This window comes from Strigops habroptila, chromosome 1 (assembly GCF_004027225.2).
Source record: "Strigops habroptila isolate Jane chromosome 1, bStrHab1.2.pri, whole genome shotgun sequence".
Lineage (NCBI taxonomy): Eukaryota > Metazoa > Chordata > Aves > Psittaciformes > Psittacidae > Strigops > Strigops habroptila.
The window spans coordinates 149,946,729-149,973,970 of NC_044277.2; the positions used below are offsets into that span (position 1 = coordinate 149,946,729).

Genomic DNA, 27,242 nt, shown 5'->3' on the forward strand with positions numbered 1-27,242 from the left:
CTTCAGAGTTTCATGGTGACAAAGCACAGACTTCAAACAAATGCATTAAATGTGAGCAGAAATGCAATTCTCGTGATGAGAAGGGAGAATGTTGCAGTGAGATGTGAGGAACAAGCATTTTTCTAGGGAAGTAAATGCTACATGCAAGTAATGTTTTACATTCTTGAAGACAACATGCAAAATAGCAAAACAGTTTTGAACAGTTACATTTCTGATGGCAGATGGTTCCCTTTTGGCTGAACAGTGGTAAAGGTTCTCAATCAGGTCTACAGTCCAGTGAACCTTCACATTGCTGAAAGAGACACATCACTCCATTAAAAGCAAGTTCATAAGCAAGTGTTAATCCCCATGCAATGTAGCATTTATCATTTTTCATGCAAGTGCTCATTCCAAGAGGATTATCACTTCCCCATCCTGCCCTCTGGCTGACTACACAGGGCAGAGAAATTCTTTATTCCATATGGAAGGGGAGAGGGAGGTTGGAGGAAGCTGTGATCTCCAGCTTCCAGTTTTGCTGTAGCTACTCCAAGCTGAAAGTGGGAAAGAGCACAGGCCAATGTTGCAGCAGTTGCTCTTCAATGAGAGTATAGATACGGCTTCCCAGAAGCTGTCTAGCAATTAGTAACACATGTCATACTACAAAGATGGGGAGGGAGGCGGGGGGGTGCAAGCACTCTTGGCTAATGTCTGTACAGATCCTACCAAACCGCCCAACTGAATGGTCAGACACTGATTTGTGCACACACAGAGTAGTTCATTTCAGCTTGATTAAAGCGATTCTATTTGAAACGCCTCAGATATTAATAAAGTGACACAAATCAAGTACTGTAAGCACCGTGCTACAGCTAAGATCTGTGTATATAAATCCACTTGTGTAAGTTTACGAAATTTGAGCCGCCTTTCCTAATTAGATACGCACTTTTCTAAAGAACTGCCCTTTGAGCTGTAAGTAGCTTAGACGAGAACGTATTTTAGGTGGAATTCTATTAGTTACAGAATACTTTTGCTTTCCTTTGGGGCATAACGTCCTTACCTCATACTCATGTCTCTCCTTGCAGAAGTTACAGACTGCATACAGCTCACCTGGGTGCTCTTATACAACAGACCTACTCATCAACCGCGTAATTGTAGGCAAAAACCACGTAAAGACAGAAGTTCTAGACTAAATGGTGTGTCAAACCCATCACAGAGACAATCAGAATATTATTTTGTAACATGCCACACATACATAAAGTCAAAAGCACTGCATATACAACGGCAGCTAATAATGCTGGTAATTTGTATCTATCGTCCTACATAGCTCCTTAGAGATAAATGCTGCAACAAAAACTAGATTACACGAATGACATCTAGTGGACATACCCTTCCATAACAATCGACTTTATCCAAAACTGTCACAAGCTTCACATAGTAAAAGTGAGCACCTGAACATTCATTAGACAATGGGAAGCATTTTCCTGAGGTGTTTTTTTTTTTTTTTTTACTTATTTATTCATTTTTCTGTCTTCATAAAGTTAACATCATCTTGTGGCCATGCCTTAATCTCTCCTGTGCCCCAAGAGTGAATATTATTCACCATAAATCACCACATCCTCAAATTCTTAAGAAAATAGAGCTTTAACAGATTGTGAACACTACCAAAGTCCTTGCCCTCTTCAGTCACTTAAATTCATTCCTTTGCGTTTCATTCCCCATTCCTAACCTGAAAGACCTGATTTGTCCTGCTATATAATACCTTGCACAAGGGATTGTAGTGGTTTATTAGGGTTTCTAGCTAAAACGGCAATACAAATTGCTATTTACATATGCAGGATGATTATGCTAGAAGTCACTGAGTGATACTGCTGCACACAGATTTCAGAGTTCTCTTTCAGACTGTTTAAGCATGTTTCAGCTTTTGAGTGGCTGCACTGCACAGTTGCACAATGACTATGAAAGATATTTTCAGAAAAGCAAAAGCAAAGTTTATTCTTCTGCCCTGGATCCGATAAGCAGATTATAGGAAAGCAGTGATCCGGCTGCAATCAATACCTCCTCTACAAACCCACAGATGCTACTTTTATTACTTTACAACCAGCTACAATTTGAAGAACAATGTACTGACCAGGGCTCTGTTACGCTGCCCTTCCAAAGAATTCCAATTTGACATGGATAGACAAATCTGTAATGTTCAGTAACGCTGAAACGTGTTTGGAAGCTAACCATGCTGCTGCAAATAATACAAACTAGATTCCCCACCCCAGCAATGGACAAATGTGGAGGAAGCAATGAACAGCACACAGAAAAGACAACTACGTTCACTAACTGGCACTGAACATCAGTACGTCTTGTGTTCTGATCCTAGTTTCATTAGTGTTCTTCTCATGTGACCACGGAAGCGACAGACTAATAATCTTCATGCACACCCAGTTTAAATTAGTGTAAATACATATATGAGTTCAAACACATATGTAAGTACATATATAAGAATATTTAATAATGGACACAAAATAGTCTGTGACATTTCTCAGGAGCAGAGCAAAACTGAGACAGTCTCAACTATCAACTATCATTCCTTAGCAATAATTGCGATTACCCATATGTGGTTTGCAAATTGAAAGTGTAAGACACACTAAAAAATAGCTTGTAGGCACTGCTTAAAGTAGAAATGTGCAGGGGGATTTCCTTCAGGGGAGAAAAAAAAAAGATCAGTTTTTAAATTAAAAATGCATTTCATTTCCATCTGAAAAGTTCCTGTCTACAGGTAAGAAGCTGTCTATTCTATGTGCACATAAGGTTAGCTTATTTAAATAGCCGTCTCAGTCACAGGATAGGACGTATATGAATGAAATTATAACTACATCTCTCATTATACACTGAGCACGTATTCAAAACTGCCTAAGGCAAACCTACTGATTTGGTTTCCAGACAGCTGCTCTGCCCAGGAGAGAGGTTTGACAACTCACTGAAGGACAATCACCAGAAAGGTATCAATATAATGTTGTCACGTTTGAGTAACAAGAATTCATTCCTCATAAACGAGTAGCTTTCTACCCAGATTCCCACAGATGATTACCATACCTTTTCATTGATTAAAATGGCAAGGAAACAGATTCCCTACTCTGGCACTTCTCACCAAGCAGAGCACCGGCTGCGGTCCCTTATAATCACAGTAACACCAAAATGTTTGTGCAGTCAGCAGTTAATCTAGTCATATCACAGTAAGACACTTCTGAAGTATCTAGTAAGGAAATCTACAAATAGAAAGCTGTCCAAAAAGAAAGAAAAAAAGTCCTGCAAATGATATCCTTGTTTTCTTGTTTTACAGAGCTCAGGATGACGCAGGCCTTTTCGGCTTCTCTCTTTCCTGTGCCTTGTAAGATACAGACAGAAAGGAAAGCAGCTAGTTAACAAACCTACAGGTAAGTAGTTCAAAGAGGTACACTAGGCCATTAAAGTATTTGGGAGATTGAGTATTCATCACACGAGTCAAGACATGTATCTTGAGGACGGCCAAACTTCTTTGGAAACTGAAACCATACAGCACAAGAGAGCACAAAGTCTCTATTCAGTTGATCTGTGATTACATTTAATTTTCATGTCAAATGGGCAATACTTTCAGTAGTGATATTTCATTGCTTAGAACAATGAAGGACAATGGGCCCCCCAGGCAGTCTACATAGTCCAGGTGAGTATTATGCAGATAAGGTTCATGGAGTAAGAAGGGTCATCTTGCATTTCTTGAATTTGAACTCCCCCCCAAAAAAACTCTATTTTATTTCTTTCCTGTGCAAAAGTTCCATCTTCTCCTAGACTGAGCCATTACAGAGCAGAACAACCTTCTTCCATAACATCCATTTTGGACTTATTTAGGAAGGAGAGTTTCATGCACAAAACATAACTCTGGACACAACCCAAGTTCTATTCTTTGTTGATTTTGATTCCAAGACACATTAACTGCAGATCTACCCTAATAAAACCACAGAAAAGAAAACATCTACACATCACCAGTCTGGAGCAGGAAAAAAAAAAAAACCCAAAAAACAAAAAACCAAGAAGAGTAATGAAAAGTTCTGCATGATTATAGAGAGCTAAGTCAGGAAAGTTGGTGCACATTGGGCCTTTGTGCAAAAAGCATCTCTGCCAGATGAATCAGGTAACTAACAACTTACTGCATTTCTCTGTGATGAGACACAAAGAGTGGGATTTTCTTTATAAGACTCTTGGATATGATGAGATTCCACAAGCAAAAAGCATGAGATGCAAAGGTTAAAAACAATTTAAAATTTTAAAATAAAAAAATGTATCTACGACTATACTCATCTTTCAACTACCTCATACCTTCACTTCCTTGTGAGCTTATACCTCGGTTTTCACAGGCTGGTTTGGGTTGGAAGGGACCTTAAAGCTCATCCAGTTCCAACCCCCTGCCATGGGCAGGGACACCTTCCACTAGAGCAGGTTGCTCCAAGCCCCTGTGTCCAACCTGGCCTTGAACACTGCCAGGGACGGGACAGCCACAGCTTCTCTGGGCACCCTGTGCCTGTGTCTCACCACCCTCATAGTTAAGAATTTCTTCCTAATATCTGGTCTAAATCTACCCTCTTTCATAACACATTTCAAGGCCTTTGACACAGAGACAATTTCCTCATATGAAGGAAATTTTATGCCTAGCACAACAAAAAGTTAATGCTTAAAGAATCTGAGTGATGTTCTAATATAAAACACATTAACGTAGGGTCTGATGAGTTATGACAATGCACAGGTCAGTCAACAGAAAAGACAACTGGTTAAAATAATTTATTTCCTGTGGTTTCAATTTCTGTGCAGAATAATTGTGCCCTTTGCATATTCTGAAAATATACTGAAGTATACTTGCGAAGACCCTGTAAGTCTTAGGACTTAGGACCAAAGCTGGAACAGAAATACTATCAAATGTAAAGAGATTTTCATTGTTATGGCTTGAGTTAAAGCAGCCCTATGCCTTTTGCTCAAAGTTTGCCCTTGAAAGCAGTGCCCAGTTGTCCAGGTGTCTGATGGCAGGGTGATGAGCTGCCACAGGAAACATCCTGCAGACATGCAGGTTACAATAGACTCTCTGGATAATATCTATTCTGAGTGGGGCAACTGGAAGATGAAAAAGTGAGTATCTAGATCTCGCATGGGGTACAAGCAAGATAACTACATTGCTAAAACCACAAGAATAAGGGAAGACCTTATCACCCCCAATGAAAGACAGTAATACAACTTCTCAGCACAATTATGTAAACCGGATGCTTTTAAGCTCCTGATTTCCTCTGGATAATGATGCAGCAGCTGTATCTAAACAAGGTGCCTCATTATAGAAACTTGTTTTAAAAAATTGCACTAATTACACTTAAGATCCAGCCCAGAACTCAAGGTTTGTGTTTTAACACTTGAAACCAAGCAAACTGGCACCTGATTACATGCAGGAGTGACCTATTCAATCTACACTGCTCTGATTAAAAAGCAGATACGCTCAATGTAGATAATTTCTCATGAAGGATTCACTCAAAAATCTATTTCTGGTTTTGGCTGATTAGGATCTATTCAAAGGTGAATCCTTCACCTTTGTGGCACATTGCAAAGTCCACCTCCATAGAAAACCTATGGCAAACCTTTACAGACAGCTTTACAAGAATCCTGAAAGATGTTGTACACTCCAAAGAAGTTCAAATCCTTTTCTTTGGGTTCTGGTGATGAGCACACAGAACTGAAAATTCTGTGTTGATCACACCATAGTCAGCACATTATCAGCAAAAGACAAAAACCTTACAAGAGTATAAAAGTCCCTGCACACCAAACTTTGCATCTGTTTTTCTAAGAGCTTGTTGCTCAGACCAGAAATAGATTTTCAAAGGTGCTCTACTTCTTGGTAGTTTCAGGAAAGAGAAAACCCAGCTGCCCATTAATGCTTAATTTTTATGTGTCTAAATACAAGGAAAAGTAAGAAAGGTCAATCTAGAGAACACATTTAGGGATAAATTACGCTGCTAGTTTTTCAGTCAAGAAGCAATAAGGAATTCAGTGAAATTACAGATACACTCAAAGCTAAATTTGGCCTTGCAAACAGAAAACAATAGAGCCATTTGCAAAGATATTCTGAACAAAATTATTCAACTGAAGCTCAATGAAATAGAAATTACAATAGCACTCAGTATACACTGAATGTGTTAAACAGGGCATCAGAACACTTATAACAATTGTAAGCAAAAAAGTACTATTTATGTACATATTTCAGATGCATTCGACATTTTTTATCACATTTTGGTCAATATTCTAGAGTGATTCTGATCAGACTTCTGTCCCACAGAAAGATGACATAAATTATTTAGATTTTGCCTTTTTAATATCTATAAAAGGATCTCTCATGTTTACCCAGTCTTCCATGATTTAACATAGCCTGACACATTTTGGCAGGATTGCAGGCTCTGTATCACTTCAAAGTTATAATTTACTACCTGTGTGAAAACTCAAAACAGAGCAAATGAAAACAAAATAAAGTTGAGGACATAAGAAAAACCGCCAACAGTTAACTACCACATACTTTCTTCTGAAACAGAGAGAAATTCAATTTTCTGAAATGCGCTTTTCATTATTTGAACAAATTATAGTTCGCTTGCACAAAATATCTCGAAAACAACAAACCCACATTTATTCGTAAAAATTAGCACTATGACAGTCACATATTAGTTGAATGAGCAATAGACAGTATATTCAATAACCAGGATGAGGGAAGAAAATCAGGTATCAGTGTTCTGTTCTAAACTGTTTTACAAATGAGTTATGGAAGCAACTATAAAAGCCGTACAATAGCAACAGTGAGGGTTAATTCCAGTTTCTGAAGTGCTTTGCAGTGTAAGTATAGCTTATGTTAGTGAAGCGAAAAATAAACTCTAGAAAGCATAATATACTTATGGTTACAATCAGAATTATAACCATGCTAGCTGATGGAATGTTAACAGATGAGCCGTAAATACACACGCACACACACAACTCCACCCATAGTAAATCCACCCTAATTACTGATTTATGAACAAGAAAATTCATATCAAAGTTGTTTACAATATTGAGGTAATATTTCTAATATCTACTACAGAAGCAGCATCCAGAAACACAGGAACCATAGTTTCAACAGGATTTAAAGTTATTTATATACTGACTAATCTAGAATAAATGAAAAGAGAGCTAAAACAATCTCCACAAATTTTTTATATCTGGAGAGCTGTCTATGAAAAAAGAAACAAAGGATGCTTTTCTTTTCATTTAGACTGTGGAAAAACAAAGGCAAAAGGACATAAAAGAACACTAGTTTCAGTTACTCAGCCAAATGCAGTGTGGTGAAGATAAAATGTTGTGTTTAGTCAGGTTTTGGTTTTGCTTATAGAAACTTCAGACACTTCAGATCTGTTTTATACTTTCAACACAGTTAAGTTCAAAAAGCATTGCACTAAAAGGTCACAATACGGAAATACAGCAGAATGTAACTATTTGTGTAGTGGATGCCTGGTTACATCAGGTCATGCAGAGCTGGTTCTAGAGAACACGGCCATACTGCCACGCCGTGCCAACTAGAAAGTAGCACAACCATAGCTGAGACAATACTGCAGGACCAAACTCATCCTTGCAGAAAGATGGAGCATTTCTCCATCAGTCTGAGATGATTTGCAATCAGTGCTAGCTAACTCATAACAATACAGTGGACTATGCAGTGGTACTGGAAAAACAGATGTAGCTCTTAAAAAAAAACAACCCTGGTTTTGGTTTTAGACCTAAGGAGGCCTGGCTGTGACACTAGTCAGTGATGGAAGGTATTTACTTCAGTGTTACTATGGCCACAAGCAACAAATCTTGTAGTATTATAATCATCACCATCTTCACCACTGGGCAGAAGAGAATACCTCCAGTTTCCCTCACTTTCTCTAAGAAGAAAGGAGATGATAAAGAAACTGAGTGGTGTTTAGGTGCAGTTCTCCCAGACAAATGCTGGGAATGGTCCCTCTCAGGTCTTAAAGGACTCCGTCCAGAAATTAAGAAATCTCCGCCTAGCTAGTTGCAAACATGCCCATTTGATGAGAAGTGCCAAAAATTATGAAATAAAGAACAGATTCTTTAAATAAAACATACACCCAAGTCTCCAAAAGTTAGCATGACTTCTATCAAGAACACAAAATGGTCAGCTAGAAAAGAACAAAATTTTCTTTGATTACTGGAAGAGTTTCCCCTACTAGGCAGAAGTAAGATAAAACCTCCAGTAATTTTTTTTTCCTGCGCTTGTTTATGTGATGAAGGTCATGCTATTTTAAGGAATTTCAACCCTTCATTAGATGTAGCAGACAAGGAGTTCTGCTAAGGAGATCTGAGGTCTGGTTAATCCCTTCTGCCAACCTGTTGTCTCACTGAGCCACAGTGATTTGTAGCAAAATCAACAGAAAATGACAAATCTGTAGAACTCCCATGGTCATGGTCATTGGGATTGTTCTTGTAGACTCACAAAATAAAAATACCAAAATCCACAGGCAAAAGATTTCAGTTTATAACTGTATGGAAGCCAGGTAACCCTTTGGAAAAGAAAAAAAAGGGTTTCTCTGTCAGGTGAAAACCAATCAAGTCATCACACCAGCTTTAAAGTCATCCGATTTCAGCAAACACCTTTGATCTATTTCAGTGTTCTGTTACTAATCTACTGCCGCTGAAGAAATACGCAAAATGCAGAAATGACAATGAACAACAGACACATTACAGACTACAGCAGGTCATGGGAAAGGTAAGTCAGCTCTCAATCTCATAATACAAAAAAATCACGAATTTCAAGAGCAAGAAAACCTAATGCTTTCTGCTTACCTGATACGGAACAATACTCCCATGCGCAGTACCCCAGCGTTTTCCTTCAATTTTGCAATTAAGGTAATTAGCTGCCACATGAGTGAGACATGCAACCTGGAAATGGAGAAAAAGTAAAGTAGTCAGGAAAGCTGAAACTTCATTGAGAACTTCTTGGAGATTTCTGTGTATTTATATGTGCTTCAGATACATAAGTTAAAATATCTGTCGCAGAAGTATTCTTTATATATTAAATAGGCTTTTTAATATGAAAAAAATCAGGCTACATCTATATGATGGAAGTGCTTGTGTACGTACAACTCAATAATAACACGTTTTATAACACTAGTAATGCTAGACAAATCTAGCATTGAACTACCCTAAGATGTAAGACAGCATTACCCTAAATATTTTGCAGAACAGTCAACTGTAGCAAACAAAAAAAAAACCCAGTGTCTTGTCCAAAGTCTAGTGGGAAGCATGATGGATTTGTGGGATAGAACTCACCATTTCCTGAACCTCAATCCCACACTTAAATCACAACGGCTTTTTCTCAGTTACAAGATTATCTTTCTGCTTTCTCCTATGCTTCTCATTTTACGTGTCCAAGCTACGGAAAATACTTCTGAATTCTTCAGCTCCCCACATGTTCTGTAATATTAATTAAGTGGTAGGCCTTGATAAATCATCTGCCATTAGAAGATAAGGAGAGATTTGTCAAGTTATTAGTCAGACAGACAGGACTGGGAAAAGATTAGTTTTGTGAAAAATATGGCATGCTAATTTAGTAACCACAATTTGAGGGGTTAAATATATACTTTGTAAGCATGAACATATATTAGGAAAAAGAAGCGAATATTTATGATGCCGTAATTCATGAAAATCAGTGGTTCTGTTATCATAGAATCACAGAATAGTTAGGGTTGGATGACCTTAAGATCATCTAGTTCCAACCCCTCTGCCATGGGCAATGGCAGATTCTTTCTTTACTCTTGTTTCTTCAAGAGAATACGGTATGTGACTATATCAGAATCCACAGAACACAATAAAGCATTACAGTTAGCATGCAAGTTTATTACTAATTCACCAGACACAATGTAGTTGGTGTTAACTAGTTGTGCCAGTAGGTGTAACTGCTTGCCTAAACAACAGGCCATGAAACCATTTTTTCCAAAAGTAGTATTTTCTTCCTGTTTCTCCCCTAGATGGAAGAAATTTTCTATGATGATCCAAGTGGTTACACTATTTTGTGCCTACTCATCAGTCTGCAGCAAAACATGCAGTAACTAATTCAGAGTCCACCATTCACATTCCAATATGTGGATTATATCAAAACTTCTAGAAAAAGAACGTAGTTTCATTTTCTTCTCCTTTCTCCATATTTGCTTAAGAGGCAATGTGAATGTGTCAATCTCACATTTAAAGCAAATATTTAACTGTACATCACTGATACAGTGACTTAGTCCAGCAGAAAACCTAGGAAAAAATACAGCAAATAAAAATTTAACTGCTGCCAAAAACTATATCCATATATGTTAAGTACAAATACAATGCCTTATTCCTAAGTACTCTTGGAAAACACTTTGTAGTTGGATTTCAGCTGGAGCTTATTACAGCCCAGTGTCACTTCATTCAGCTGAAATGTTGAACAATGTCTAGTCTGTCCTTCAGTCCCCAGGAAAACATCAGCAATTAAGGAAATGGATCTGGGAGTACACAGAAAGAACTTTTTCTTCTGGTTTGCAGCTTTCCTCAGCAGCATAGAATGAAACACACCGTTATTTCAGAGAGAATTTAATGAGTCACAAACGTGTGTTTTTTATTAATAACACATACCCTAGACCCATCGTTCCTGTCATTTTTCAGTTTGGGGTCACACTGCATAGTGATATTTTTTTTTCTACAACAAATGGCTTTGCAATAATGATGAAATATTAATCATTAGATATTCTTCTGTATTTGTGTGTGACACTACACAGCTGCTGTATTCCACACAAATTTCACTGACAGGTAGGATGCATCCACTACATCAGGCTTTTACTTTTAAAGACGAAAGAATGCCCTCTGTGATACATGCATTTAACTTTGCACTCTTCCAGAAGGAAACACTACACCAAACTTAACTCTGGAAAGGTCACAGCGAATTACAACCTAGTGAAACACAAATCCTAAAATACTGGTATCAAGCCGAATGGAGCCAAGATTTCATTCAATTTATTTGTTTATATTCTACACCGTAGAAATAGAGTTATTAGTTTCATAAATGAAATTCTTCACAAGTATCTAACTATACCTTACAGTTGTTAAGCAAACTGCTTAACTATAAACATAAGAAAAGATATCCCACCTGAACATTTCTACAGATATTATATCCCATAGAAAACAACGTTTTCAACAAAAGTCTATTTCTCCAAATTCCCCTGTAATTCAAGACTCAGTCAGGACCTCTCTGCTAGAGACACTTCTTGCAGTACAAGTATCTATAGTACAATCAATCTCTCAAAATGAAGTTTGAGTACATCTGTATTACTTAGTCAGTTAAGTATTTTTAAATCTATATTTAAAACTGCTTTCCTGAAACCTTATAGACCCATTTCTTTTCTCCTTTAATTAAGAACTAATCCTTAGAAGTAACCTTTGCACTTGTAACATTAAAGCAGATGTAATACAATGATACAGACATCTCTGTATTCATTTGCTTGCAGAGACAGATCTATGCACCATAAATATGTATTATCAAATATCTACAGATGTTTCTTTATTTCACATCAATAAAGGGAACACACACTTCAACATTCCTTTCTGATATTACTGATGACGGCCAAATCACATATTAGTGTTACATACTTACTTAAACCAGAACAAAAAGAAAGCTGCATTAAGGTCTGAAAAGTTATGCTCTGCTTATGACGGAATCAGACAGATGGGAAACAAGATATTAAAAGCCACAAGGTCAGCAGACAAAGAGAAGAGACAGAATTTCAGCAGAGTTTTTTTCAAGATAGCACATCAAACATAATTTATTACAATGAGTTCACTGAGTCAATCAATCATTTACATACAAGTTCAACAAGTGCATATGTATAACAAAAGAAGACAGGTAACTGGAAAGAGGAGAAAAGAACATTTTCATTATATTCTTTACTTTCTTCTCCTTCCAATTTTGTGTCTGCTTTCCTGCCACACAGCTTAACAAGGCTTTGACTCTCAGCCAAGTTCATTTTTTTTCCCTCACTCTTTGTTTACTTTTTCTTATAGTAGGCATGTAGACTGTATTTTAGGAACTTTGAGACACAGGCATTTTACAGCAGCACAGATAATTATTTTATACTGTACTACTGAACTAGTAATCCAAATATTAATTTATAACGTAGTAGAAAAAACTGTCCTGCAAAATTTCAGTGCCTTCTGTTCTGCAAAGGCCAAAAATCTTCCACTTAAACCTTCTCTGTACTTCTGGTGAGATTGAAGAAAGATCTTTTCAGTAGAAAAGATCTTGAACACAAGACCATAGTCCTCATTTGGTGGACACTAACAAATGCCTCAAAATCACTAATCCCATGCTGGTATTTATCTAAAGACCGATTTTACTGGTTTATGTTTTCCCCCTTCCATGTTGCAATAAATAGTTTGACACCAATAAATCAGCATTCAAGAGTCATTAATTCTGGTTTTGTGGTTACCCCCGTCACCCTCCTCATTTGCATATTTCTATCAAAGCTGCTTGCATGGACACGTGCATGAGGTGCATGAGAAGCTCTTGCTTCTTAGAATCACAGACCGGTTTGTGTTGGAAGGGACCTTAAAGCTCATCCAGTTCCAACACCCTGCCCTGGGCAGGGACACCTTCCACTAGACCAGGTTGCTCCAAGCCCCTGTGTCCAACCTGGCCTTGAACACTGCCAGGGATGGGGCAGCCACAGCTTCTCTGGGCACCCTGTGCAGGGTCTCACTACCTTCATAGTGAAGCATTTCTTCCTAATGTCTAAGCTAAATCTCTTCGAGTGTTTGTTGTTTTAGGGGTGGGTTGTGGGGTTTTTTGCATTAAAAGAACATGAAGAACAAAACCCTCATTCTCTACCAAGAAAACACTACTCTTCCAGTTGAAGTCTAACTACACTTAGCCACAAGGCTTAACAAGGGTAGAAATAAGTTCTTACTAATCTACAATCATCTCACCGCTGCCACAGACAGTGCACTTTGAAGAGCTCTGCAAAAGCTAACTGAAAAAGCAAGACTACTATCATGTAGGCCAGGGCTTACTATTAAAGAGTCTACACGGCCTTTAGTCTACACGGCCTTTAGAAAATGTCTGTGGTCACATTATGAACACTGAGCTCTGGGTAAAAAGCGTTTTCTTCTCGGTGACTCTGATTTCTTTTAATGTGAATTTCCAGGAAGTTATCATCAATTCACCCTTCACAAAACAAAGCTCCTGGCACTGAAGCATCAGCAAATGGTATAATCTCAGCCATAAATACAATCTCGTGAAGATAAAATCAAATCCTTAGTGACAAATAACTACAATTTTAGAACAGGTCTCATATTAGGTCCTGTCTTAGGGCCTTCCAAGCAGTCACTTAAGCAGGTGTCCAACTTTGTGCCAGTAATGACGTGCACTTTGCGGAACTTGCTGATTAAAGTTAGCCACTTGATCAAAAAGCACACATCAAATCACAGTCACAGAAATGATGTGCTAGAAGGTGCTTCATGAACTGGAAACAATTAAAAAACAGATGCGAGGAGAAAAACAAAGGTAATGTATTTGAAAACCCTGTCTTGAACACAGATTCTCAGAGGGAAAGAAAACTGAAGAGTTTTTCCACTTTCATGCGATCACTTGTGTAGGTATCTTTTTAGTGTGAAAATGATGGCTGAAAACAACTTTTCCTTTATAAAAAAAAATAAAGTTTAGACTACATAAATATAGAGAAACTGAGAGAGCTCCAAAAACACAAGGCATTTGCCTAGCAGAGAACTGTTGAGTCCATTGAAATACAACAAGGAAAAGAAATGATCTACAAATGATTTTTGTAAATGAGCTACTCAGAGCATATAAAAGACCAGAACGAACACTTCTGTGCTTCCCACAGCACAGCAGTCACACACTCGTGATTAAGATTCAATTAGTATTAACAATAGCAGAGATTGGTGCAACTAGCAGATGTAGGACTTGAAATTTCAAAAATACGTATTATTTAGCACACAGTTTCAAGTGGAAGTAAGTGTTAAATGGACTCCTAGCTCTCCTTAGTCTCCAGTTCAAAAACAAAACAACAAACCTAGACACTCTCAAATGGAATTTGAATTTTAGGTGAAGGATCAGTAATAAAAATCCTGACCATTAGACAGCACTGGCATGAAAGAGGAAAAAAATATTCTTCTAAATGAACTCTGGTTCAATAAAAGCAATATTTTTAAAAGAAAAATAAATTACATTTTCTTTATGAAAATAAAGTGCTAATCAGCTTTTTTCTGAAAGTGTAAAAAAGCCATACTACTTCAACTATTGAAAAACTCCTGTTTCAGATCCATAACAATACAGGAGCAACTCCAAGGAATCTGCCACTTAAAAAAAAAAAATCTATTAGAGAGAATATTCAGGTTTAAAAAAACCCACAAGAATTCCAGAGTTAGTCTGTACACTCTGTGCAAGATCTCGGTGCACTTATACACACGTATCTTCATCATGTAGTCCTACACTGTTTTTCTACTGAACTCATTTTATTAGTAGGCACTTACTGAATATTTACTTTTAGCTTATGCAGGAATAGACAGCCCAAACACTCCACCAAATCTAGAGAGTCCCTATGAGCCTTTACGCACATTGTGTGTTGTACACGTTGCACCTTCTGCCACCCTGAGTTCCTTCCCTGAAACAAGGGTGATTCATCTGCCAGAGTTCAAGTTTCCACTCCAAAGAATGAAGGCACTGAGTTTCTCAGCGGCAAAAAAAAGAAAACCCAACCCATCAACGTATTTTCCCATAACTTGTTCCTGGAAACAGATGAATCATTTTAATAGTAACTTTGAAAACAAATCATTTTCTGGCAATTCCATGACACGCAAAATTCAGCCAAAACAGTTAAAACTTTGGCAAAGTTATAAAAACTAAAATCGGATTCTGATAACAGACGTATCAGACAACCTCAACTATAAGTAACACTTAACTATAAATGACATTTCCTCAAGACTCCATCTTCTCTAAAGGAATATATAGCCACTGAAATATTAAATGCATTTCGCTCTGTATTTTCACACAGCTTTCCTAAACCCAGGCAAAACGAAGCATAGAAAAAGTTTCTTCTGCTACATTTTACGGAGTTTTTTAATACTACAACACATTTTCTTATGTTATTCCTTAATTACAGCCTTTCCCACCAAGAACCTATGCATTTAATATTAATTATAACTCATCTGTTTTTTAATTCTATGTAACAATGACTGGTTGTATTTCATTGATTGTTTAGAATCATAGAATCACAGAATGGTTTGGGTTGGAAAGGACCTGAAAATCATCTAGTTCCACCCCCCTGCCATAGGCAGGGACGCCTCACACTAGACCATGTCCATCCTGGCCTTGAACACTGCGAGGGATGGAGCATTTACCATTTTTTTGGGCAACCTGTGCCAGTGCCTCACCACTCTCACAGTAAAGAACTTCTTCCTTCCTTATATCCAACCTGAACTTCCCCTGTCTAAGTTTAAACTCTTATAAAATAGCACAAGTGCTCAGACTGGCTTCTATTCATGTAAGGAACTGCAAGCATCCTTGCAAAACACAGAACAGTTAGAGTTGTGGAAGGTACACCCAGGTACAGGAGCTCCTCTGCTTAGTGACTGAGCTCTGGGAGGAGGTGAGTAGGTTGAGGAGTATCAGAAAGCGCAAAAGACAACCCAGAGGGAAGAAGACTGGCCTGGGTGAACAGAGTTTTGGCTGGAACTCAGGAAAAAAAGGAGAGTTTATAATCTTCGGAAAAAGGGGCAGGCCACTCAGGAGGACTACAAGGGTGTAGTTGTGAGGTTATGCAGGGAGAAAATTAGAAGGGCCAAAGCCCAGCTAGAACTTACTCTGGCTGCTGCTGCAAAAGGTAATAAAAAATGATTCTGTAAATACATTACCAACAAAAGGAGGGCTAAGGAGAATCTCCATCCTGTATTGCATGTGGGGGGAAATAGCGACAAAGGATAAGGAAAAGGCTGAGGTGCTTCATGCCTTCTTTGCTTCGGTCTTTAATAGTAAGACCAGCTGTTCTCTGGGTACTTAGGGACATGGTTTAGTGGTGCACTTGGCAGTACTAGGTTAACAGTTGGATTTGATGATCTTAAAGGTCTTTGCCAAGCTAAACGACTCTATTCTAAAAACGGTAGCTACATTTGACAGCTGAGAATGAAAAGAGCAAAACATCAAAATCTGTTTGTCTGGATGTTATTTTTCTCATATAAAAATGAATTACCTGTGAGGACAGGCATCAGAATAAATACACCAATTTTTCTTAAACATTTCTAATAGGGTAGTACCCAGAGGCTCCAATTTGGACGCTTACATACACTTTGTGAAGGATTCTATTGTTTTATTGAATCAGTAATAAGGATGCTTTTCCACGGAAAGCTTCCAACATCCAAAAGAAGCTGTATTAAGACACTTTTCACTTTTGATCTTCAGATTAGAAACACTGCCATTTACAATGAAAACACGCACGCACCTAAACACTTAACAGCACTCAAGTTTTTGCCTCCACATTTATCAGCATTAATACTTGCATAGAAAAAAACATCTTCAGTGTGTTTGTCTGTTCTTTACAATATCAGTTTCATATTATCTGCGGAGAATTGCCCCTCCACAAAAATAACAGTAATTTCAACAGTTTGTGCTGCAGCAGGGCAAGCAAGTAGGTTTTTAGATTTTGTTCATTTGGAGGCACATACAGAAACCAGCTATGGCTATTTGGTTTGGTGAGGGTGAGAAATGTGCAAATATTCCAACCCTATCATCACAGCCAAATCTCCTTTGGTCGTAACACTACTCAGCAGAACAACACTGGCATTAGTTGTAACACAAACATCTCTGGACAGTGCCCATTAACTACTTACCTGCTAATGCACTACAGGGATGACACAAGAAACAAATCCATGCAATGGAATGAAATGTTTGAAATAGGATTTTTTACAACGCACAAGATTGTATTACTGAGCCACTGCAGCAACAGAGGCACCATTCAATTGTCCCCAATGCAGATGTGGTTCATCTACTACATTATTAAACAGCATACAAGTCAGAGAAATGTGGCGCAAGGTTCTATTTGAGAAATGGGTTAATATTACCAATAAGCGGAGAGTCAAAATATGGCACATCTGCCATAATGACAAGAAATTTGTAAATGATTCTCTGAAGAAGGAAGTTTTTCCTTAATCAATCTAAATATTTAAATAACATCACAAAAAACCCAAAATACTATATTACAGAGGAAGCTTGAATGAAAGTAATTGCACATAATTTTTATCAGAGAAATCTAGTACTACAAATACTCATTCCAGAGAAGGCAAAGGATTTTTACAAATAACAGAACTCTGACTTTTAGATAGAGTTTAATGGATATTTATTTTTGAAGTCCTAAACAAGATTCTGAACATTCTTTTTTATAGCTTTCACTATAATACACAATTAATGAATTATGATCTCTGGCCTAATCACATGCCACTACTTCAAAGAGTTTGCAATTGAACTGATGAGCCAGAAACAATAGAGTGCTAAATAATACAAACATGGAGAAACACGGCCATGGCAGCAGAGCTCCCTCAGACCAACAAGAAGTCACAAATTTATTTCAGCATCATCCTTTAGTTCACCTTTTTTATGAACTATAATCTACAGAGAATTTCCATCAGAGCTATCTGAAGCAATCAAACCAAGTAGTGTTGACGTGTTAGCTAGCATTCCGTCAGCATACCCCAAAATGACATGCTTGCTAAGGTTTATTAGATTTCCAGAGGTTCGACAGCACATAGAAATCAGTTGTTTTGCCAACTTAAGATTTTCCATGACATAAACCTGAAACCTCTTCCATCAAGTTACAGCCCTTTTCCATGCTATTTACATAAATAAATAGCGCACAAGGTATTCAAAGGTCCTGTCCAAGCTTGACCAATTTACTGAATTACTTCTGAAGGTTTCTATTAATTTTGGAGGGAGGGGTGAGCTTTTGGGGTATGCTAAAAGTGCTTATTCTGCTACTAGTTGATTAAATCATTCTCATTTCTTTCAAACTACCCTGGTTATCCTTTTTCTCTTAATACTTAGCATGATTCCGAAATATGATCCGCTGGTAATAAAACTACAACAAACATCTTGATTCCATTTCCAGAATTACACCCTTATTCAAAGGTCATCTAAATAATAAACTCATTAAAGGCAATGTCTTCCTTTGTCTTCAAACTCTCTCTCCTACCCATTCCAGATAGCCATTTTATATTCTTCTGTGTATTAAAGGGGCACACATTTCTCTCTCCTTCGTAGCCTTTCTCTACTTGATGGCAGAGGTAGCTCAACACGAGAAAATGAAGCTAACACATTCAGGCTTAGTTTCATTACCACAAGAACAATAGTAGCAAAGAAAAAAAAGACACAGACTTTACTGTCAGATCGCAGCTTTCTGGGTATGTATTCTGTTTACAGAGTAAAGAAAGCCACTAAATAAATCCAAGATCCAGCTGGAGGATGATTTACCGATGACTTTTTGCATAACTAATCATTAGAAATCACAACACACATTCCACAGAGGCCAATATTAAATTGAGTTACTGTCATGTTAGTATGGTCTTCTGGTCTATTCAATAAAATTCTAGCTACTTTAAACCCCGAGGGATAGGTTCTGTTCTTAGTTATACTGATGTCCTCAGTGGAAATTATCAAGAGTAGTAGCCAAGAAGAGTGTTTAATGCACGGTACGTAGTTAAGGAAATGTTCACGTTGGTTCAGATTTTATTATCTTTCCATATCAGAGCTGTGCAGTGAAAACGACAACAGCTCCATACACTGCATACACAATTATTTATCATGACGGAGATTAAGAATACAGTGTTTTGCAAAGACAATGCTTTATAAGCTTATAAAAAGGAACCACTTATTCGAACCATACCCAAAACAACTGTGTAACAGTCCTCCTAGCTGGCCTCCAAAATCACCAGCAGCAATGACCTCTAAATAAAGCAGATTTTCTTTCTCTAGTCAGTCTACTCGCAACTCTCAGTTAAGCAAGCAGAGAAGCAACAAGATGCAGTCAAGACACCTGAACAGTATTTGAGTTCCAAGATTGATATTTCTCATACAACTTACTGCTCAGGAACCCTGTGATGCCATATATATCCTACAGGCAGTATGTAAGTGCTACCAGTCTAAAAGATATGCCATAAAAGCCCTGAATAGAGAGCACTAAAAGCACCTTAAATAGATAAGCCTTAAACACAATAATCTTGGGGAAAAGCAGTGCAGAAACAAAACCTAATAGTTTCTAAGCCTCACCATCATCTCAGAAAACTAACTGACAAACTAAAGCAAGGAGATGGAATACAGAAAATGATTTATACCACTTTGCTAGGTTTTTCTAGGGTCATTTCCAATTTTTGAGAAGATGAAGAGTTCACTACGGCAAATACAAACTAAAACATATTAATCAGAAGCAGAGAAGTGTCTGATGAACAATCATATAATACAAACAATATTAACCACATTATCCTGTCTGTGGAATCTGGGAAAAAAAATACACTCCAAAATTACAGAAATGTTAAACGTAAAATACTTCTTGCAGATTTTCAATCCAAGAGAAACCAACTTATTACAGTATTTGTTGGAGCCTGGTTGTAATTAAATACAGGAAGGATATTAAAACTTCCAAGAGATTTTCTTTAAGCCACAACAGAAGAAAAGGCACAATTGCATAATTGGAACCAAATCCAAAACCCACTTCCTTCTTATTTACTAGCATCATCTAAAGGACACTATTTAGATGCTGAAAGGTCTGGAGCTGGCAACTGTAAATCATCTACAAGTCAAATATTTCAAAGGAATTGTACGACATGGGTTAAAAGTTTATAGATGAGAGATATAGAAAGTTAGTGCTCACTGCAAAACCACATCCTAGCGGTCACCATATCTCTCTTGTCAGTAAAACCCTAGAATTCTATTTTGTTGTGGGGAAAGAAAGCCTCTTTGGTAATAATGAGCTGCTATAAAGCTATAGGGCAAAAGTGTTTGATATATAGAATTTGAAAGAAAGCTGTCTTCTTAAGATATTTTACAAATAACATTTCCTTAGAGCACAGGATTTCACTTATCATTTGGTTCTGTACAGACCAGGTAATACTATACAAACTTGCCAGTCAGTGGGATATTTCTTTAAAAAGCTTCAGATCACTTTTGTTGGTAGTTGAATCCAGTTCAACGCTCTTTGTTATTAGCATATCTGTGTGGGCAATTAATATCAAAACCATCCTCCAGCCCTTCACCCTCTGAAAAGAATAAACTTAAAATCCTGTTGCAGTTCGTTACGGCATGCAGAGAAATGAGAGCACAGATACAGATGGGCATGGATGTGCTATAAAATGAAAGAAAAACAACCTGTTTTCAGGGATTTCTCATTATTTAAGTGTTTAACCCGAGTTAAAAGTGATCAGCACTGCCCAATGAAGACGTATGTCACACTTCTCAGTTTAGATGAAGGGATGGACTAAAGGTCAAGCATGCTGCTATAGTAGCTCAGCACATGAAATACTGACAAAAGTTTCATCCAGGTCCCTGCTGTTGTAACAGTTCTATTAGGAGGATGGTTCAGTAGTGCTTTCGTTTTACAAACAGAAAAAAAGATGCCTTTCTCATTAAAAATGACTATATTCCAGTGAAACTCACGCTGAAAGAAAAGTTATCATGATGCATCTGTTTGACCTCTAGATCCCACCATTAATCAGCTGCAACAAGAACCTAACAAACTAAAAGTCTACAACTTTAGGGTCCTTATTGCTTTGGCAGCATCCGTGAGAAACTTCAAAAGGCCATTCTTTTTAAACATTCATCACACGAGGAAGACCTAGCTTTAGATAGCTCATCTTGGAATGTAAAACCATAATCCCTTTGAAAGCATGGATCTTTCAGGAACCTGATCATATCACAGTAATTGTCTACCTTTCCTTTAAGAAACACATTACCACCAGAAGTACTGCAAGAGCAATTTTCTCCTTACATTAATTTTTAGATTTGTGCTTCTTAATACACTCACCCTTAAAGACTTACAAGTAACCACCAGTTTCGTAAAAAGAAAGAAAACAAACCAAGAAAGCTAAATGTTCTCGGAGAGAATAAGCTCTCAGTTATTTTCTTCTTCATTTTAAAACTTTTTTAATGGGACTGATCACATGGGTTTATTTTTGATACCCCAGCACCTCATCTGTAAATATTTTTTTCCAATTTAACAGATGTTCTCATTACGGTCTTGGGCCAACAACCTAAAGTTAATTTGGACTGAAGCAATAAGATTACCTAAAACAAAATAGCTGTTTTCTGAATGAAAGCTTATATCCATACTCTATTCTACAATACCAACTTACTTCAGTTTAATTTACTCAACACTGAAGTAAATAAAAACTTACTTTGCAGTAAGAGTGTGCATGTATGGAATTACTTCTTAGTAATTTTTAGATAACCATAATTTGATAACAAGCATGGAATCAGTTAATGTTTAAAATAATAAATAAATCACTAAACTGTCCCTTCACAATTTAGTATTCCTTCAGCTAAGCACACAGAAGTCAAACCACCTATCTGCTTCATTCACTAACATTTATCTAGGTTCTTGTTCCCTTCCTTGTCTATGTCAGTGAGTGCCCTAAAAGATAATGATATGGAACTTCGGATGGAAATTATGCAGTATGAGAACGCTTCTGTGAGTAGCCAAATCTATCCTAATCAAGGAAAAAGATTGCAACAAAGTAAGGCAAAATAAGAGAGTTACAACATCACCTAACTTAAACTCTTCCTACTTTCAACATTTGATAAATATCAAATAATAATCAAAAAGTTCCATTAAAAAAAAAAAAGCCAAATAAGAAATGGAACAAGGAATGAAAAAATAAAATAATTACTCTGGAAATTAACACAAATTACCAGAAGTCCCTTTAATAAAATTAGAAATAAAAAAGATCAAGAAGCAGCTGCCATAATATAAAACACTATGATGCCTTAAACAAAAACCCACAAATTTCCATATATATACAAGATATTCGGTAAGAGCTTAACATACATCTAAAAGTTTTCTAAACTGCTTATTACATTTTTTAAATACAGACACAGCATCTACAAATATACATAAGTATGATCAAGAGTTCAGTCCTTGCAAGCATCTCTAAAACAAATGAAAAATTCTTTGTTGATTTAAACAAGGACTTCTCCTTCTTCCCCAATCTGATTTCAGTAGGTATTTCAAGAAGAGCAGTAAGTATTAAAACAAGAGCAACCTCAATCATTAGTCTAAATCATTCTTATCATACAATGACATAGGTGGGAAGGGACCTTCGGAAGTCATCTTGTCCAACCTCCTGCTCACAACCAGAGCAAACTCCTTGCACAATAGGCACTCTATCTATTAACATGTACTCACATGTCACACACTTTTTCTCACAAATGAGCTCACAGGTACAATGTAAAGAAAAACACAACTGAACAAAGAAGAAAATAATGGAGCACTGTAATAGCTTTGATGAGTACTGCATACAGTTTTGATGTACATTTTAAAATGTAACCAAAAGTTCCTATGCATGATATACCCAGCTGCTATGAGCAGGTATCTATATCAGCCAGACAACGTATCATCTAATCACTCACAGCTCCTATCAACATCCCTTTCTTTTTTTGAATTATAAATCAGTGCACCAATGGTGCTTAAATGTTCAAGGATAATTTAAAGTTCTCATTATTTGTGGTATACAGTATACCTTCCATGATCAAACCACCCTTGTCTTTACAATTTTGGTGAGATTTGTCTTTAATGTGCCTAGAGAAAACACTGCATCTTCAAGCTTACTTTATACTTGAACTCCCGGAGCCGAAAGGCAGACCTCCTGGATTATATTACTTTGACACTTGAGTGATAACTGATTACTCAGAGTGATTCCGCACAAGTCATTCAGTCACTCTGGTAGTATTATGTCCCACTGCCAACGCCTCCCTTCCTACAGAAGTTTCACCATTTATGCTTGTCTATCTCAAATTGTCTATTACAGCTGTTACTTACAATCTCAGGGGCGCTATAAACCTCGATTAACCCATATTTTCAAAGAACATGGAGGTCCTTTGTAAAAACTAAAAACCAAACGTAATGCAGTAGTAACTATAACCACATCCTATAAAATGGTCACTTACTAGAGTGGCAGAATAAGGAAACTGTCACTAATAGCACTACTGTTGTCACTAGTTGTACTAACTAATCTGCATTAATTTCTGTCAAAATAGTATTCTTAGGTTTAAACATCTACACAACTAAAAGCAATGTTTAAAACCCATACCTGAGATGACAAGAGATTGCAGTCAATGTGCAGTCCTTTCCCCGTCTTATACCTCTGAAGTAAACCAGCCATAATTGCTCCGTATGTATACAACCCAGTAGCAAGATCCGTCATGGCTACTCCTGCTCTAACTGGCTCACCATCCTAAAGAAAAAGAAGAAAACACCCCAAAACAAAGTAAGACAAACAAAACAATAAACAACAAAAAAAAGGGGGGGAGGGGAGGGGGAGAAAATAGAGGCAAAATATTACTTTTTGTTACAGTACATCCAACACCAGACTCATCTAAAAAAAGTGCTTATATGTTTCTGCATTCCAAACTGAAAGAAATGAGAGTATCCTTGAGTGAAGTATAAGAATTACCACTGAAAACCAGATATTCTTGCAGTACCTACACAATACCTACACAAAACTTCGTGATGCTGCAGACTGCAAGTTGTGAATTATTTATTATGCAACTTTTTGCCCTAATAATATAATGCTCCTACTCACCAATGCAAAAACAAGAGAGATACTGTTAGAGACAAGATAATCCAGTGAAAACTGAATTTCATTATGCCTAGAAGCCAAAGGTCTGCTTACTTTATTCATGTCATAAAAGTGACTAAAGAAAATTATGAAATCTGTATCAAATATCACAAAATTAGAAATAAAATCTGAGTTACTGACATTCAAACTGCAGCAAGGATTAGTCTGTGACTATCTATAGCCTAGATATTAAGGATAATGTATAAACTATGCATCCTTAAGGGGAACAATGCTTCAGGAAGTACTTCTTTAATGAAGAATATCTTCTTTTTTCTTCTCCACACTCTACACTAAGCTACTGGAGCTTCCCAATACAAAGGATAACTCACAGGTTCCATGCATGTACCCAACTCTAGGGGGAAAACAGGAAAGGCAGCTCTTTATACATGTAGGCCTACTGAGAAAACCAAGCGGCACATGAGAAGGTTTTTGCTCCTCAGAGCTATCACTGAGAAATATAAATGAAAAAAAAACCCAACCCAAAATCAAACAACATTTGCCTTATATTATCTGCTGTAAGTTCACAGTTTGTTAAATTCTTCTTTCTTCACCACACCGGGATAAGAAGAAATTGAAAAGACTTAACATTTTGCAAACAGATACGCAGCAACCCTCTTAGTTGGAAAATACTGTTTTCAAAGTGTCATTAATTTCACCCTTGACGGAGAAAACCACACATAAAAGATACAAAAATTAGGATTATTTTAATATATTGTTACATATGAATTTATCTTCTCAAGCCTTGATCCCAGCACTTTCCTCATCAAATACTAAACTACTTAATGTTTTAAAGCAAACACTTCCTTTGCCTCAGTAAAAAGTTCACCCTTTTTTCCAAAAATACTTTCACAATTTCCCCTTACAGAACACTCCTACAAACTACTTGCCCTATACTGATAAGTTATTTTTAACTCCTTGGCTTTACTTCATCCTAACACTCTGCAACCTGTAATTCCGCAGCAGCCCATACAATTTCTACTCTTCCTCGGTCTTTCTACCAAGACCCATGAGTAGCTGCCATTTTTCACCCCTTAATCATCCTCTAATGTCCACCTGTGCCATAAACCAGTATTTCTGTGACAGGAGGCACAGCTTTAAGTAGCATGAAATGGATTCATTCAGTTTTTAATCTCTATCCTGCAGAACAAGGGATATGAAGCTGCTTTATAGGAAGGATAAATCTACACAGACACAGAAGTAACTTTCCTTTAGGCAGCGCTTTTGACGCACAGCAGTATTTTTGGGTAGTTAATGTTATCCTAGTTCCCTGAGCAAAGTAAGGATCTATACAGCAGCTTTTATTCATTGTTTTATAAGTAACAAATACCACTACCGTCCCTGCCAGCCAAAAGTGGTATTAATGTTCTGGTAGAAGGACAAGATGTAGCCCTAGTCAGGGAGAAAGTGCTTTAAGCAAACAAAGCTGCCATCCAGGCTCAAGGGCTGCATTGAACACTAACTAGGGACAGCACCACGACCTGCCCTTTACTCATTTGAAAAGATGAAGATTCACTCCAGTAAAGCAGACCTCTTTTTCCATCTCTGTGTTTTGCTGTTGCTCAATCTTACCACCAGCTTACACTTTTATTCCTAATTTTTGCTATTTGCTAGATTCCTTATAATTTGTCAACACATTCTGGCCCAGAGATAGCCACAACTTCCACATCCTGGAAGCTTCCTTTCCCAAGTATTTTTGGGTTTAGGTTTGTTAGTTTTTTTCATCCTTTGACATAATTTTTCTTCCCAAAATTACAACAGTAATATAAAAATTATCCATTAAAAATTAAAATTGTTCTGAAATGACATGCTTCATAAAACCATTCTAAGTCCAGTAGTTCTTACAGATGGGAAATAGCTGCTGAAGCTAATATGAACCAGCAATGGCTACATTTTTTCAACATCACTGAGCTATATGCCATGTCTGCTCTTCTGTTGCAGTTTGTTTGGTTTTAAGATGAAGAATGGCCCCTCTGGTATTGTAGATCCCATTCATGTCTTGCTGTCTCATGTTCAGTAAAACAAAGATGTTTCTTCAGCAAGCAAGAATGCACCACCATAGATACTCCATCAAGAACTGCCTTGGAGATGGAAGGGGATTTGTATCCAAATTGGGTTTTATTTAATTAATTTCAAGTTATTGCCTCAATGAGTCATAGAAATTTTCAAAGGGATATTCATCTGGCACTGATGTATCTGAATATATTAAGAAAAAGCTTCCAGTTCATCAAATACGAAATTGGAATGTGGTTTTTAACCAGGAAATATCTATATATTATGTCATCCAAGACAATAAAAGTGTCATCAGCATAAACTTTGTCTTTTTAGCATATTTTAATTTATGTAAAGAAACACTGAATGTGGCCTGAAACAACTACTTTCAGTCAAAATGCGTTTGTGGTACAGATTTACATGAAACGGAACCCCTACAAATGCAAATTTTCATAAACACTTTAAAACTTCAAATTGCACAGGTGCCCTACACTTCTAATACAGAGGTAATCAAGTACATGGGTAAGAGCTTGAGTTCCATGCAGGTTTCTACCCAGGAAAACATGGTTTAAAGACAACATTCTACTGTACATTGACTGTCTTCATTTTTGTAAAATCAGCAAAAACACACACTAGCAAAAATGCAGCTGTTTGTGCCTGTTTTGCAATACTGCAGAGGTGTAGCTTGATTTTAAGGTTCAGAACTTTGCTCTGAAGCATTTCAAAGTAATCAGCATTAAGACATTTGAGTAGCAACAATTTCCTAGCAAAAAAAGAAAAAGCAAGCTATTCAGAATCTCTTTATGCAGCAATCTTCTCCCTGATCTTAAAAAACGAATGTATAAAGCACATGATCTTGTTTCCCTTTAAAGAGGCTTACACTGTGTGTCAAATGTGATGTTATTGTCTATCTTTGGTGCATTCCACATTTGTATTACACTAACTTTATCTCCTTAATAAAAATTTAATTTGGATAAAATATACACATTTTAGTCAGAAACTTCTACCCTTTTCCACCATGATCTCTTTACCACTTCACAAAATTATAGTATTACATGAAATAAACTACTGAAGAAAATGAATGTTATATATGTGACAGAATTAAAGAAGGCTTAAGTTTTGCTCAAAATCCTGTGCTGGTAATACATTGATTTCACGGTTTAATATTAAGACATCACTGACTGGAAGCGTGGCCTCAGTACCCAATAAAGTTATGTGATCTGAAACAGCAAACTACTTCCTGAGACATTAAATCAGTAGGTAGATGGTTGGAACAAACTGAAACTTCCACCACCTAATTTCTCTAAGCTAAGATGGAAAACATATTCCTCTTGGTTCTATCCAGTTTT

General features: G+C 37.0%; 1 protein-coding gene across 5 annotated transcripts in view; it reads right to left on the reverse strand.

Annotated features, from left to right (window-relative positions):
- SUGCT (succinyl-CoA:glutarate-CoA transferase) overlaps nucleotides 1-27,242 on the reverse strand; it is a 307,991-nt gene that overhangs the window by 240,481 nt on the left and 40,268 nt on the right. For all 5 annotated transcript variants that reach the window (XM_030486510.1, XM_030486484.1, XM_030486500.1 and 2 more), the window contains 2 exons: nucleotides 23,377-23,520; nucleotides 8,845-8,940 (listed from right to left, as the gene is read on the reverse strand). In XM_030486510.1, coding sequence (XP_030342370.1) covers nucleotides 8,845-8,940; nucleotides 23,377-23,520 — 240 coding nt within the window. The remainder of the gene's footprint in view (nucleotides 1-8,844; nucleotides 8,941-23,376; nucleotides 23,521-27,242) is intronic.